The sequence below is a fragment of the Solanum dulcamara genome, chromosome 2, assembly GCF_947179165.1.
Source record: "Solanum dulcamara chromosome 2, daSolDulc1.2, whole genome shotgun sequence".
NCBI classification, from domain to species: Eukaryota; Viridiplantae; Streptophyta; class Magnoliopsida; order Solanales; family Solanaceae; genus Solanum; species Solanum dulcamara.
Genome location: NC_077238.1, coordinates 69677513 through 69691064, shown reverse-complemented (window position 1 = coordinate 69691064; position 13552 = coordinate 69677513). Strand labels below are relative to the sequence as shown.

General features: G+C 35.0%; 2 protein-coding genes across 2 annotated transcripts; one reads left to right on the top strand and one right to left on the bottom strand.

The window, feature by feature from the left end:
• The first annotated feature begins 793 nt into the window (after positions 1 to 793).
• On the top strand, positions 794 to 3148 carry LOC129876588 (remorin-like). Its single transcript, XM_055952062.1, has 5 exons — positions 794 to 989; positions 1759 to 1806; positions 2024 to 2111; positions 2278 to 2359; positions 2794 to 3148. Exons 1-5 carry the CDS (start codon positions 944 to 946, stop codon positions 2989 to 2991), a joined length of 462 nt encoding a protein of 153 aa, XP_055808037.1. The 5' UTR covers positions 794 to 943; the 3' UTR covers positions 2992 to 3148.
• A 299-nt stretch (positions 3149 to 3447) lies between these two features.
• LOC129876579 (transcription factor MYB17-like) lies at positions 3448 to 6079 on the bottom strand. The gene is made up of 3 exons (XM_055952051.1): positions 5821 to 6079; positions 4549 to 4678; positions 3448 to 4416 (listed from the first exon to the last, which is right to left on the bottom strand). Exons 1-3 carry the CDS (start codon positions 5951 to 5953, stop codon positions 3723 to 3725), a joined length of 957 nt encoding a protein of 318 aa, XP_055808026.1. The 5' UTR covers positions 5954 to 6079; the 3' UTR covers positions 3448 to 3722.
• Between the last annotated feature and the right edge of the window lie 7473 nt (positions 6080 to 13552).

The window sequence follows — 13552 nt, the reverse complement described above, 5'->3', positions numbered from 1 at the left end:
ATATTAGCATCACTGCTCCTTTTTGATACCATCAGAGTATATTATACTCCGATGGTATCAAACAGTTTTTTCTTGATATCATCAAAGTATAATATATTCTGATGATATTAAACAGTTTCGCTGAAACACTGTCTCTTCTTTTCGATCAGAGTATATATATACTCTCATGGTATCAAACGTGTATTTATGTCAATGTCCCTTCCCTTATTCCTCTTTGATACCATCAGAGTATAATATACTCTGATGATATCAAGCAATTTATCAAGAAGTTTCTTCTTGATATCATCAGAGCATATTATACTCTGATAGTATCAAGAACGAAGAGACAGTGCTTCAGCGAAATTGCTTGATACCATCAAAAGTATATTATATACTTTCATGGTATCAAATGCGCGAAATAATTAAAAATAAGGGGTATGAAAGTAATGGGGTATCCAATGGTAAATAGTTTCCTTTTTTTGGTATGACAATAATTATCTCTATATTATATTGTTATTTTATAGAATTTCTATTTAAAAATATAAGAAAATAAATATGAATTTGACGTTAAACTTGGACTCTCGTATTTTTCGCCAAGCCATTCTTTCAAAACAGAGGAACAAAAATTTGACACAAAAAATCATAGATGATAATTGAACACACGTTTTCTACACTATCTCTGCCCCAAATAAATAAATGCAACTTTAAAGTTTTTGAATAATTATATCTTAGAAGGAAACAAACTTTTGAAGAAAGTTCCTTCTTCACATGCAAATGCAATAGAAAGAATAAAACTTTTCAATTCTTTTTCCTTCTCTTTTGAATGCAATAGTAAATCTCCAATTTTATTGATTTCTTATTTCTTTTGTGAAAATCATCCCTTTTATCAATCTATATATATATATATATATTGATGAAAATGTCATGCCTTGTAACCCCATAAGCCGCCACCACCACCTCTGCCATGGCCACAAACAATTTTAAAGCTGTCACCACCCTGCCACCTCAAAGTAAATCAATCAATCAATTCTCTCTCTATATATATTTGTCTCTCTATCTATGGGTGATTTTCTTTTGTTTGTTTGTTTTGGAGAGGGATGGGATTCGTACGCTTCCACCAATGGTGAAACTAGGAATTTTGTTAATGATATTCAAAAAATTAAGCTCGGAATAAAATGATCTTGCATTTGATTGGAGATATTATTTATTTTTTGAATTATTTATCCCATCATTTATTATATAGTGATGGAATAAGTTACTCTATATGCATGTGGAATAACTTATATCGAAATAACTTGTTACCGACCAAACGACCAACGATAATTTTTGATTATATAAACAGTATTATTTTTATACGAACAACATGATTTTATGTTCAATAATTTTCAATTGACCATCCTTCAATTTATGTAGTTACGCCACTTCTCACCACTAGGTGAAGATGTGAGTAGCTCACCAATTAAGCAACACCTTATGATAATTTCAACTTAAGAGTTATCCCAAGGTAGAAATAGGAATATATTCCAATAATAATAATAATGTCACCCTTGGGATTCAAATTTTGAGTCACATATGTTATTACACTAAAATCTTCATTTGTATAAGGGTGCATAAGCCAACAATTTATGTTTATACAAAAGGATTTGTTTTTTTTTACTCTCGTTAACAAGGTAGACGTAGAAAGAATCTGTGGATGGATTGAATCTTTCGTAGGATATGATTTTTTCTGAAAAGGGTATATATTAATTGAACATTTTGTTCATTTCCTTATCTTGACAGATACAAATCCTACACCTAAGAAAAGCGCAAAGGGATCCGCGGAAAGAGGTATGAATCGTAGTATTAGAACATATAAGATAATATATAGTATGATGTGCTAGCTATAATAATGTTTGTTTTGTATCAACGAAGCCACCCAAGTTAGACCAGTTTACCTACAAAGTCATTATAGCTAGCAAATTAAATGGATAATTTCATACTCCGATTGAATGATTTTATTCACATCTCAACTAACAACTGGATCATGTTTCTTGTTTCTCTTTAGATACTGCTCTTGCCCAGCTTAATAACGATAAGAAGTCCGCGTTTATCAAGGCATGGGAAGACAGTGAAAAAAGCAAAGTTGATAACAAGTAGGATTTCTATAACTTCCTATATGTTGTTAGCTATCATACAACTGATTTTTGCCTATATGTGAGAGAACAATTTTAGTATATATACTCTTTTAATTGCACGAAAGCTTTTCGGGCAATTCAACTGATCAAGTAGTCATCTAAACACTTGTACATTACTTAACAGGGCTCAAAAGAAGCTCTCTAAAGTTGCAGCATGGGAGAACAGCAAGAAAGCACATCTTGATGCTAAACTGAAAAAACTTGAGGTAAACATGTACAATGTTTAGTATACGTATTTGCGATCAATTTTTTATATCACATCCTGCTAAAGAGGAAACCAATTTAACCTTTTGAATACGTATTACATAATCAAATTCATTTGCACGAGTCAAGAGAGGAGAAAAAAAGAGGAGATAGAATCCAACTACTTACGGGAAAATGTCTTAATTTTAAAGACAATGTCACATTCATGTATTTAATACTTTCACCATGGTCCATCTAACCATTAATTGAGGAGTGACCAGCGTAAAAATGGCCCATGCACGGTCAGATAGACCGTGGTGCATGGGTGTAAGCAATAAATTCTGGTTTGTGTTGGATGGAACTGTCCAAATTTTGGGTAACGTATGGTATGTAACAGTTCTTGTGGTTTAGATCATGATACTATTGAGTCAAATGTTTTCGAATGTGCAATCTGCAGGAAAGATTAGAGCAAAAGAAAGCAGAATATGCAGAAAAGATGAAAAATAAAGGAGCTTTGATTCATAAGGTGGCAGAAGAGAAGAAAGCCACGGTTGAAGCTAAACGAGGGGAACGAATTCTTAAAACGGAGGGGATGGCAGCCAAATATCGCGCCACAGGCCAAACTCCTAAGAAGTTACTAGGATGTATTGGATGATAAAAGCTTTTTCCATTGTATATTTCTTGCCTGCTGTTGTTTCATGTGTGTTCTTTTACGTGTCCAGTTTTGTTGTAGTGCTTCCTAATCTGTATAGGAACTTAATTTTACTAGTCTTCTAGGGAAAAAAATTCCTGTGTACTGGAGAATTCAATGTCAATGCTAATGATTCTATTTCACAAACAATATGTGTGAGGTCCCTTTTTGAATTTTTTTGTTTGGCATCAATCCCCGCCTATTTTCACTACCATATTTCCTTTTCTACTGGTCTTGATATGATTTACTTGAGCCAAAAATCTATTAGAAACCTCTTTATCTTCACAAGATAGGGAGGGGTAAGGCTACATCGCCACCCTCGCCGGACCCTACTTATGGGAATACACTAGATATGTTGTTATTGTTGTTACTCCATGTGTCTGAGGTGCACCTCTAAAATGTTTAGAATTTTCAATCAGCTGACATGTCAACAACAATTCCATTAATTAGCAAATGAGTTAACAAAGTTTCTCCCAATGCTTTTAGCTATGCAAAAGATGTAACTTCAAGACATGGTGACAGTTCTAGTAAAGAAACATGCCACTAGACCTAAATTTGCCTTACATGTCTTGGCTTACATACCATTCAAGATGACTAAGACATAGTGGAGTCAAAATACAAACCTTTTCTGCAGCGAGATCTACTGAAAAAACACAGTAATTTTTCGACTATTTAGGCTTTCGTGACCACCGAATTCAGAGAAAGCCAACTTCATGTTCTGTTGAGCATTTAAAGGAGCTTTGACTCAAGAACTCAGGATACAAGCTGTAGGTATCACTGTGTCCAAGAAAGCTCATGTCATTGTTACTCGGGAAATCGAATAGAAGTTGCAGTGCTGATTCAGATGAATCCTCCAATCCACTGGAGCTAGAGGTGTCGTCATATCCTTGCAAGACATCTTCCGTATATGGTTGGCTGTTCTTCCACTCTGGATCTTCATTTTGGTAGGCAGCAAAACTAAGGTCCATCTCAGTTGTGACGCCTGAAGCAGATCCGTACTTTGTTGATGAAGATGCTTGAGAAGCTGGACTTTCACAAGTAGTACTGCCTTCTTTTTTGTTGAATTTCCTAAATGCTTCTCCAACTTCTGAATTCCAGATGCGCAAAAAGTAGTCTGTTCCAGACCTTCCTGCTGATGATGGAACCAGGAGTTGGGATTCCCTGGATAGACGAGCCTCAGCTTCCAGCCTTGCACTTTCCCATTGTGCCATATGGCGGGATGCAAGCGATGTAGGTGGACTTATCAGCATCCCATTAGGTGCTGAAGAGGGTTCATGAGTCTGAGGATCAACGCCCATGGAAAGTAGGCGTTTCTTCAGGTGAGTATTCCATAAGTTCTTGATCTCATTGTCCGTCCTTCCAGGCAGTTGTGATGCAATCGCAGCCCATCTGAATTGACGCTGAAAAATTAGTAACTTGTAACAGGAAAGTCCAAATAGATTATAGTAGCGTATCACTTTTTTTCATAGACTACTAAAACAAACATGCAGATAAAGGGGTAAAAATTAAAGGCCAATAAACCTGTTGCCAAGGATTCCATGTAACTGTATGACTAGCTTTTCTTCCTCATGGCTAAAGGGACCTCTTTTTATGTCTGGCCTTAGATAATTCGTCCATCTAAGACGGCAACTCTTCCCGCAACGAGCAAGACCTAAACGGAAAAAAAAATTACCAAATTGATCTTCCCTTCTTACCACATCACACAGACACAAAGAAGAGATTCCAAGTTATTAATCCATAAACAAAATCTCTCTCTTCACTACGAATCATTTTCTGAACAACAAAATACATAACATGAAAGGGATTTAAATTCTACATGTTCTTTCTGATTTTTGTGAACTTAATCTCAGCAAAAAGATGAAATGTTGAATCACCATTTATTCTTCTGGTGTTCAAGCAGGTTGGAATATGTATATTATCATAATAATGGTAGAATTGGAATCATTTTAGTTTTGTATACCATCCTTCCTCTTCCTAAACTTAAACAAAACATAGTAGAAAATAAAAATACACATGACCAAAAGACTTAACATTTATGTCCAAAAGACTTATTGCCCTAAAACATATCATTCTAGAGTTCACCAAGCTAAGGCAAGTGAGTGGCTCAGTAAACAGATACAAACACATGACCAAAAGAGTCTAATCAAAGTAAACATAGCACATAGATGCAATGAAAAAATTCCCCTGTTTTACTCATTCATTAGTAGCTAGTGGCCTTCAAAACTAAGACTGCAAGAATCAAGTTGAGTTCACTAGAACAACAACATAACAAGTGAAATCCTATAGGTGGGGGGTCGGATGAAGGTAGAGTGTGTGCAGACGTTACTCATACCTCGTGGAGGTAGAGAGGTTTTTCCGAAAAACCCTCCACTCAAGTAACACATATCCAAACAAATATAAATCTAGAACATTGAAGTAACGAAGACATCACAAATAATAGGAGAAGCATACTAAATCATACAGAGAAAAGGAACAATACTCACAGAAAAATAAGTTGAGTTCACTAGTACAACAACATGCAAGTGAAATCCCACAGGTTGGAGGTCTAGAGTTTGGGCAGACCTTATACTACCTCGTGGAGGTAGCGAGGTTGTAACCGAAAGACTCTCCACGCAAGTAAAACATATCAAAACAGATATAAAACTAGAAAACAGAAGTAACTAAAACATGGCAAATAATAGGTGAAGCATTCTAAAGCATACAGAGAAAAGAAACAACAATCACAACAAAATCACTTGTGTTCATCAGTAGTTATGTTAAATAGAACAAAAAAGAGAAGAGTGGTGAAGAAACCTGCAAGATGTGGAAGAGAACGCCAACTACCATGACCATGATTCTTAATATACTCAACAAGTTTTTCATCTTCCTCAGGTGTCCATGGCCCTTTCTTTAAACCTTTCTTATCACAACATGGTGTTCTCCCCATCCCTCACACACACACACACACTATAACTCACTTAAGTTCTTTGAATTTGTTTCTAAGTGATCACTTGAAAACAAGTCTTTTAGCTTTAAAAGATGGAGTGTTTCTATCAAGACTGAGGGTAGAAAGAAAAGAATTGACTTGTCATATAGAGTAAAAAGTGAAAATTGTAGGTCATATATTAAGAGGGGAATGCACAATAAGGTTGTGGTCAAATAGTCAACAAGGAAGGATGACAATTATGAGGTTTTAAGTTTCAAACTTAGTACAAAAATAATAATATATTTAGCGTAATTTAGGATTTAGAAAATAAAAAATGTATGTAGACCTTACTCGTTTCTTGTGCAGATAGAGAAACTATTTTAAAAAAACTGTCGATTCAAATAGCGCATATCTAAATCAGTAGAAAAGAAAAAACGTCGGATTAAAAAGGACATGGTAAATAATAAGAAAAACATTACATAACATTTAGAGAAAAGGAATAGTAACAACAGTCAAATAACACGATAATCAAAGCACAAGAAACAACAAGTAATAACATGAATCGAAGGAGAAGGAACTACTTTTTTTGTTTTTATGTGACACTTTTCATTTTTCGAGAATCAAACTATGCAAACTTTGATTGATTTTTTATACTTTAATGTGTTTGCAACTTATAATTTTTAAATTTCTAAATTTTAAATTCAAAACATTAAATTGATCAAATCTAATTTAGCTTCAAAGATTAGTCAAATTAATTTTTAAAAAGCGAAAGACGTCATGTAAATCGAGAGAAAGAGAGTAGATGATTTCTTCTCATTGTTCAAATTAAGTAAAAGAAAAAAACAGACCAAAGAACGTGTCAAATGGTTAATAAGGTGAGTTAAAAATTATAAATTTTCAGATTCAACTTCAGCAGAGACAAAAGATATTAAATATTTTGTTCTTATTTATTTAAGTCACGATGAACATAATTAAAAAATATCTATATAAATAAATATTTCATAAAATTAATTGATATATGCACAAATTGATTTGAATATGACGATTATTTAAAAAAAAAATCAATGTGGGGGAATTGGATCAACAAGTCTTAGGTGCTATGCATTTAATGTCATGATATGATGTCTAAAGAGATAGTGTACTACTGTTTCTAATGTAAATAAATGCATACGTAGGCCACATGCTACAAGAAAATAAATGGATGATTGATGCAATAGAACACTAAAGTTGCATTGAATGAATGCCTAATCTTCACTTCTTTCCCAATTCTTGAGGTTTTGGGAATCTGATCTCAGATACTAGTACTATTGGATAAGCAAGAAAATTTGGTTAAATGCACAGTGTGCAGAGGCAAAAATATAGGAAAAGAGAGAAATTGATTAATGGAAATGATTCCACATCGGATCGAATGAGATTTCTGAACTCCTTATAAGACTTGAGCAGTAGCCTTCTCTTTGAGCTAATTTTGGGGCATGAAATTAGCGTAAGAACTAATTTAAAATGATATTAGAGTTAGACTCATTGGATTCAGTGTGAAGCCCCGGATTGTGTAGGGTTATGAATATACTCCAAATCCATGATTGTGCATGCTCCAAACTAGATAATGAAACCTCAAATGAAAAATACCTAGATCTAACCAAGAGGAGGGTGATGAATGAAATAATCTTACATCCGATCGATATGAAATTTCTAAATTTCTTACGAGCCATAAAAATGCATAGTGAGCATTAAATACAATTAAAATCAGCATAGATTTTAACTTTTTTTAGATTTATGAGAACAGAGAAATGAAAGACAGCAATTGGTCAACAAGTATCTGTCTGTGTAAGTCTATTTGACAAAATGTATCAGAATTAAATGCTTAGACAATTTAAAGTCCATTTAAATTTATCCAAAGGGTAATTGCACTGAACTTGAATAGGCTCTTAATTGTGCATTCAAAGAGCAGGAGCTTGTTAAAAGAAACAAATCTTCCTAGGTCATTGCTGCCCTTTTCAATACAAATTGGTTATTTGTCAGCAATAATTTACTCCCTCTATTTGAAAGCAATTGTCACATTTCAGTTTCGAGAATTTATTTAATTAATTTTTAAATTTAAATTAAATTAAATTAGTTTTGATATTCGAACATTATACAAAAGATACTACTAGTTTCAACTTTTTAAATATCAATATAGCATAAAATACATCTAAAATATTAATTAAAATTTATATCATTCATCTCTCAAAAAAATTGTGACAAGTAAAACAAACAGAAAAGTAGCTTAGATGTATTTGAAAGCCTTTTAACTTCTTTAGAATTTTCTTGTGTATAAAAAAATTAGCTTTATGTTGTGTTTTTCTTGGGAGGTATTGGAAGGGATTTGGAATGGAATAATATCGATTTATATAGAAGAAAATGTTTTGTGTTGATTCACAAGTGACCCATAAGCTTTTGCTTTCACATCTCTAACTTTTACTTGGGGTCATTCCTCGGAAAGATTCTTCATTCGAGTTAGCTTCTCTTGCTCATTCATCCTTGATTGCATTTCCAAGAAGGAAACAATTATGGATCAACCACATCATCTCTTTGGTTAGTAAAATTCAACAGGTTTATCACCCCTGGGTGTCAGATCCAGACCCACAAATGAATAGAAAGTGAGGCGAGATCTTTCAAATCATTCTCCAGGAGATTCGATTCATTTTTTTTCTGATCCTTCGGTCTGATTGCCAACTCATAGATTACTCAATTGCGTTTTATCAAAATTTCAAGTCAAAATAATAGGACTGGAGGAGTGAAAGTCACTTAACTGTAAAGGAATTCGGTAGGCCTTCACAGTGAAGGAGATTATCTGTTAGGGGGAGGAAGCACCACAACTAAAGTTTGATATGATGAAAATAATAAAAAAAAATTAGACACGAGAATTTTACGTGAAAACTCCTCAAACAGATAGAGGGGAAAAACCACGGGGTAGAAGAATTTTACTATTCAAATATGGGAGTAAACTGCTCTCAAATACAAGAGCAACAATTAACACTCCTCTCTTTTAAAAGAAACAACTCACTAAAGAGGACACTCAAGACTACAATATTTATCTTGGTGTATAACTCTCTTTGTATTCTTCTCTCTCTTTTTGGGATGGATCTAAATGAGGAAAAGAGGTCATCTATTTATAGGAATCAAAAACGCGTAAAATTTTACGCGTTGCAATATTGTCAAAACAGGAACACATTTTTTTCCTCTTTTCTACCAATCGTGCAGCAATTGTTGACCTTTTGCATTCTTTTGCAGCGCAGCAATTGTTGACCTTTTCCTTTCATTAGGCGCAACAATTGTTGATTACCTTTTCCTTTCATGCGTAGCAATTGTTGATCTTTTCTTTTATTTTTCCACTTGAAGATTTAATTGAGAATCAATTAAATCTTCACACCATCATTTCTACCCAACTACTGCAATGTTATATTTCTCCTAGGTCAATAGAAGATCGACACCATATAAACTTGTTACAGTTGATTGGCTTTGTAAATATATCTGCTAGGTTGTCATTAGTGTGAATTCTCTGAATATCCACACTGCCTTCTTCCACCTTCTCACGGACAAAGTGATACTGAACTCGTATGTGCTTTGTCCTTGAATGAAATGTCGGATTCTTTACAAGATGCAAAGCACTCTGGCTGTCACAAAATAAAGCAACCTTCTCTTGTTTGTGTTCGAGCTCCTCCAGTAACATCTGCATCCATATTGCTTCTTTGCTAGCTTGTGTAGCTGTTACATATTCTGCTTCTTTCGTAGATGTAGCCACGATAGATTGCAGTTTTGAAACCCAGCTTACAGCTCTTCCAACAAGAGTAAACACATAACCTGCGATGGACTTATTTTTATCAAGATCACCTGCATAATCTAAATCAACATGACCTTTAACAGTAAAGTCTGATCCTCCATAACACATTGCAACATCTGAGGTAACCTTGATGTATCTTAGGATCCTTTTAACAGTATTCCAATGCTCTTTACCAGGATTAGCCATGTATCGACTGATCACTCCCACTGCTTGTGCAATGTCAGGTCTTGTACATATCATGGCGAACATTAAACTTTCCACTTCTGATTCATACGGTACTCGAGACATCTCCATCCTCTCTACTTCATTATTAGGACTCATACTTGAGGATAACTTGAAATTAATAAGAAGTGGGGTAGAAATTGACTTACAATCTTGCATCTTGAAGCGTCTCAAGAATTTCTTCAAATAGTTCTTTTGAGAAAGCCAAATTTTTCTATTATTTATGTCTTGGTGAATTTGTATTCCTAGAATCTTGTTTGCTGGTCCCAAGTCCTTCATTTCAAACTCCCTAGACAATTGTGCCTTTAAATTTGTTAGATGATCTTTGTTGGGGTCTGCTACCAACATGTCATCAACATACAATAATAAAATAACAAAATCTTCATCACCAAATCTCTTGTAATAAACACAAGGATCTGAACTATGTCTGTTGTATCCAAGACTTATAATGAAGGAATCAAATCTTGTATACCAACATCTCGGCACCTGTTTGAGACCGTATAGAGATTTGTTCAACCTGCAAACCAAGTTTTCTTTTCCCTGTTCTTCAAAACCTTCTGGTTGGAGCATGTAAATTTCTTCTTCAAGCTGTCCATGAAGAAATGCAGTTTTGACATCTAGCTGCTCCAAGTCAAATGTAGCACACATCGTCAGGACCACTCAAATTATTGTGAGTCGAACCACCAGAGAAAATATCTCATTAAAGTCTATACCTTTTTTTGAGTAAATCCTTTCACCATCAATCTTGCACGATACTTCTCCAATTGATCATTACCATTGCGTTTGATCTTATAGACCCATTTGTTTTCAATGGCCTTCCTTCCTTGTGGTAATTGAACAAGATCCCATATTTTATTTTTATGAAGAGCTTTAATTTCATCTTACATTACTGCCACCCACAGAGATGATTCTTGGCCTTTCATAGCCTCGTGAAAAGTTGAAGGCTCTCCATCTTCTACTAGTAGACAGTATGTAATATTACTCTTCATAGAATAATCTGAGTGCCAAGCTGGTTCTCTTCTCTCCCTAGTTGACCATCGAACTTCTGGAGTTTTGATCTCAGCTTGCTTTTGTTCTTCGTGCTCTGGTGCTGCTTCAGAAGAAACTGAAACTTCTTCTATTTCTTCAACTTCAACTGTAGTAGTCTCTGATTTTTCTTTTGAAGTGCTACCTTCTTTTGCTTGTATCTTATTTTCAACATATACAACATCCCTGCTGATTACCACCTTGCGGGCTATGGGATCCCATAAGCGATACCCCTTGACGCCATCAGCATATCCTAAGAAAATGCATTCCCTAGATTTTGGATCTAACTTTGATTTTTTTGGGGTGTTGTACATAACATAAGCAGAACTTCTGAATATATGTAAGCGAGAATAATCAGCTGGTTTTCCTATCCACATCTCCATTGGCATTTTTAGATCAATTGCGGTTGATGGTGACCGATTGATCACTAACAGGCAGTTTTGACTACTTCTGCCCAGAATTATTTTTCCAACCCTACAGTTGCCAACATAGCTCTTGTTCGTTCCAACAAAGTTCTGTTCATTCGCTCTACTACTCTATTTTGTTGTGGAGTATATGCCACCGTGAATTGTCATTTAATACCTTCTTGTTTATAGAAGTTATCAAATTCATCACCAGTGTATTCTCCTCCATTATCTGTCCTCAAACACTTGATCTTTTTCTCAAATTCAAGTTTCACCCGCGCTTTAAACTGTTTGAAAACTGAAAAAATATCTGCCTTCCTCTTGATTGGATACACCAGCTTCTCCTGGAGTAATTGTCAATAAATGACATAAAATATTTCGTTCCTCCTAAGAACTCCACCGGTGCTTGCCAGACATCAGAGTAGACCAGATCTAATATTTCCTTACTTTTAGCAGAAGAACTGCTAAACTTCAGTCTATTTTGCTTACTAGTAACACAATGCTCACAAAAGGGTAGTGAAACATTTTTGATCCCTGAAAGAAGTTTTTGCTCAGCAAGAATCTTCAAACTTCGTTCCGACATATGGCCAAGTTTATGATGCCATATCATCGTTGATTCTTCAAATGAACTTGCTGACGCGGTTGATGCTTCTCCTTCTTGGTGTGTTTCACCCTTAAGCACATATAGATTTGCAGCAAGTTTTTCTGCTTTCATCACTACAAGCGCTCCTTTGGATATTTTCATGACTCCACCATGAGTCTTAGATGAACATCCATTATCATCTAATTGTCCCAAAGAAAATAGATTTTTTCTCAAGTTTTTTACATGTCGTACCTCCTGGATGGTGCATATCGTGCCATCATCTTTTTTTATTTTGATGGACTCAATACCAATAACATCCAAAGCGTGATCGTCTCCCATGAACACAGACCCTCATGAGATAGGATTATATTGATGGAGCCATTCTCTCCGGAAAGTCATGTGTCATGTTTCTCCTGTGTCCATGATCCAGACATCAGTGAAACATTTTCTGCCTTCATTATTTGATATTGCTTCACTACATAAAATATCGCCATCATCCGAGGTACATGCAACATTCCCTTGAGCATTTGATGGCTCAGGGTGTTCACTCTTTTTCTTGAATCGACAATCTTTTTTGAAGTGCCTTTTCTTACCACAGTTGTAGCACTTGATATTCTTCTTACTTCTTGATTGAGATCTACCATGATTGTGACTCCTACTAGGGTCACGTTCCGTTGGTCTTCCTCTCACCATCATCAAAGTTTCAGCTTGCTGCGAACTTGCTTGTCTGTCTTCTTTATTTTTGCGCCAATTTTCTTCTTCTAAGACAGCGGCTGCAATTTCATCGAAAACTAGACTATATGTATTGTTCGTCAGGTTGATGATGAGTTGATCATACGAGTCACGCAGACTTTGAAGTAGAAGCTCTGCACGTTCAGTCTCCTCTATTTTGCAACCCATTGTTGTAAGTTGCGAAAATAGAGTATTCAAAGTATTGATGTGTTCAGTAACCGACATAGACTCTACCATTCGAAGAGTATACAATCTTCTTTTTAAGAAGATTTTATTATGCAAAGACTTGGCTTCGTACAATCCTGTAATCCTGTAAGAGTATCCCATATTTCTTTCGCCGTCCGTTTTTCAGCCACACTAGACAAAACTTGATGAGCTAGTGCTAAATGTAGATTAGCAACTACGTTGCTATCTATTTCGTTCGACTTGTTGTCATCAACAAAGTTTGTGGGCCTGCCTTCAATTGCAGCTAAGCAATTGTCTTTTCTCAATATCGCTTTTATTTTCATTTTCTATAATAAAATATTAGTCCCATTGAATTTTTTAACGTCAAACTTTGTTGTACTCGATATTGTTATTTGCTTCAAACCCTTCTAGATCATTTCTAAATATTTTTGCGAACAATCGTGACAAATTATACTGTCACCAAAATTTACTATTCACGTCAATAGTACTTTTCACCGAATTTACTATTCATGAATAGTACCTTCGCATAAAACAGACAGAATAACCGAGTGCTCTGATACCACTGTTGGGGGGAGGAAGCACCACAACTAAAATTTGATATGATGAAAATAATAAAAATAAATTGGACACGAGAATTTTATGTGAAA

Bases quoted from the DNA above. Each gene is read 5' to 3' on its own strand.
- LOC129876588 (XM_055952062.1), top strand. From the start codon at position 944: ATGGCCACAAACAATTTTAAAGCTGTCACCACCCTGCCACCTCAAA. The intron at 2,112-2,277 runs GTAGGATTTCTA...ATTACTTAACAG, and splicing joins AAAAGCAAAGTTGATAACAA to GGCTCAAAAGAAGCTCTCTA. The intron at 2,360-2,793 runs GTAAACATGTAC...TGCAATCTGCAG, and splicing joins CTAAACTGAAAAAACTTGAG to GAAAGATTAGAGCAAAAGAA.
- LOC129876579 (XM_055952051.1), bottom strand. From the start codon at position 5,953: ATGGGGAGAACACCATGTTGTGATAAGAAAGGTTTAAAGAAAGGGCCA. The intron at 4,679-5,820 runs GTTTCTTCACCA...TTTTCCGTTTAG, and splicing joins TTCTCTTCCACATCTTGCAG to GTCTTGCTCGTTGCGGGAAG. The intron at 4,417-4,548 runs GTTTATTGGCCT...GCGTCAATTCAG, and splicing joins CATGGAATCCTTGGCAACAG to ATGGGCTGCGATTGCATCAC.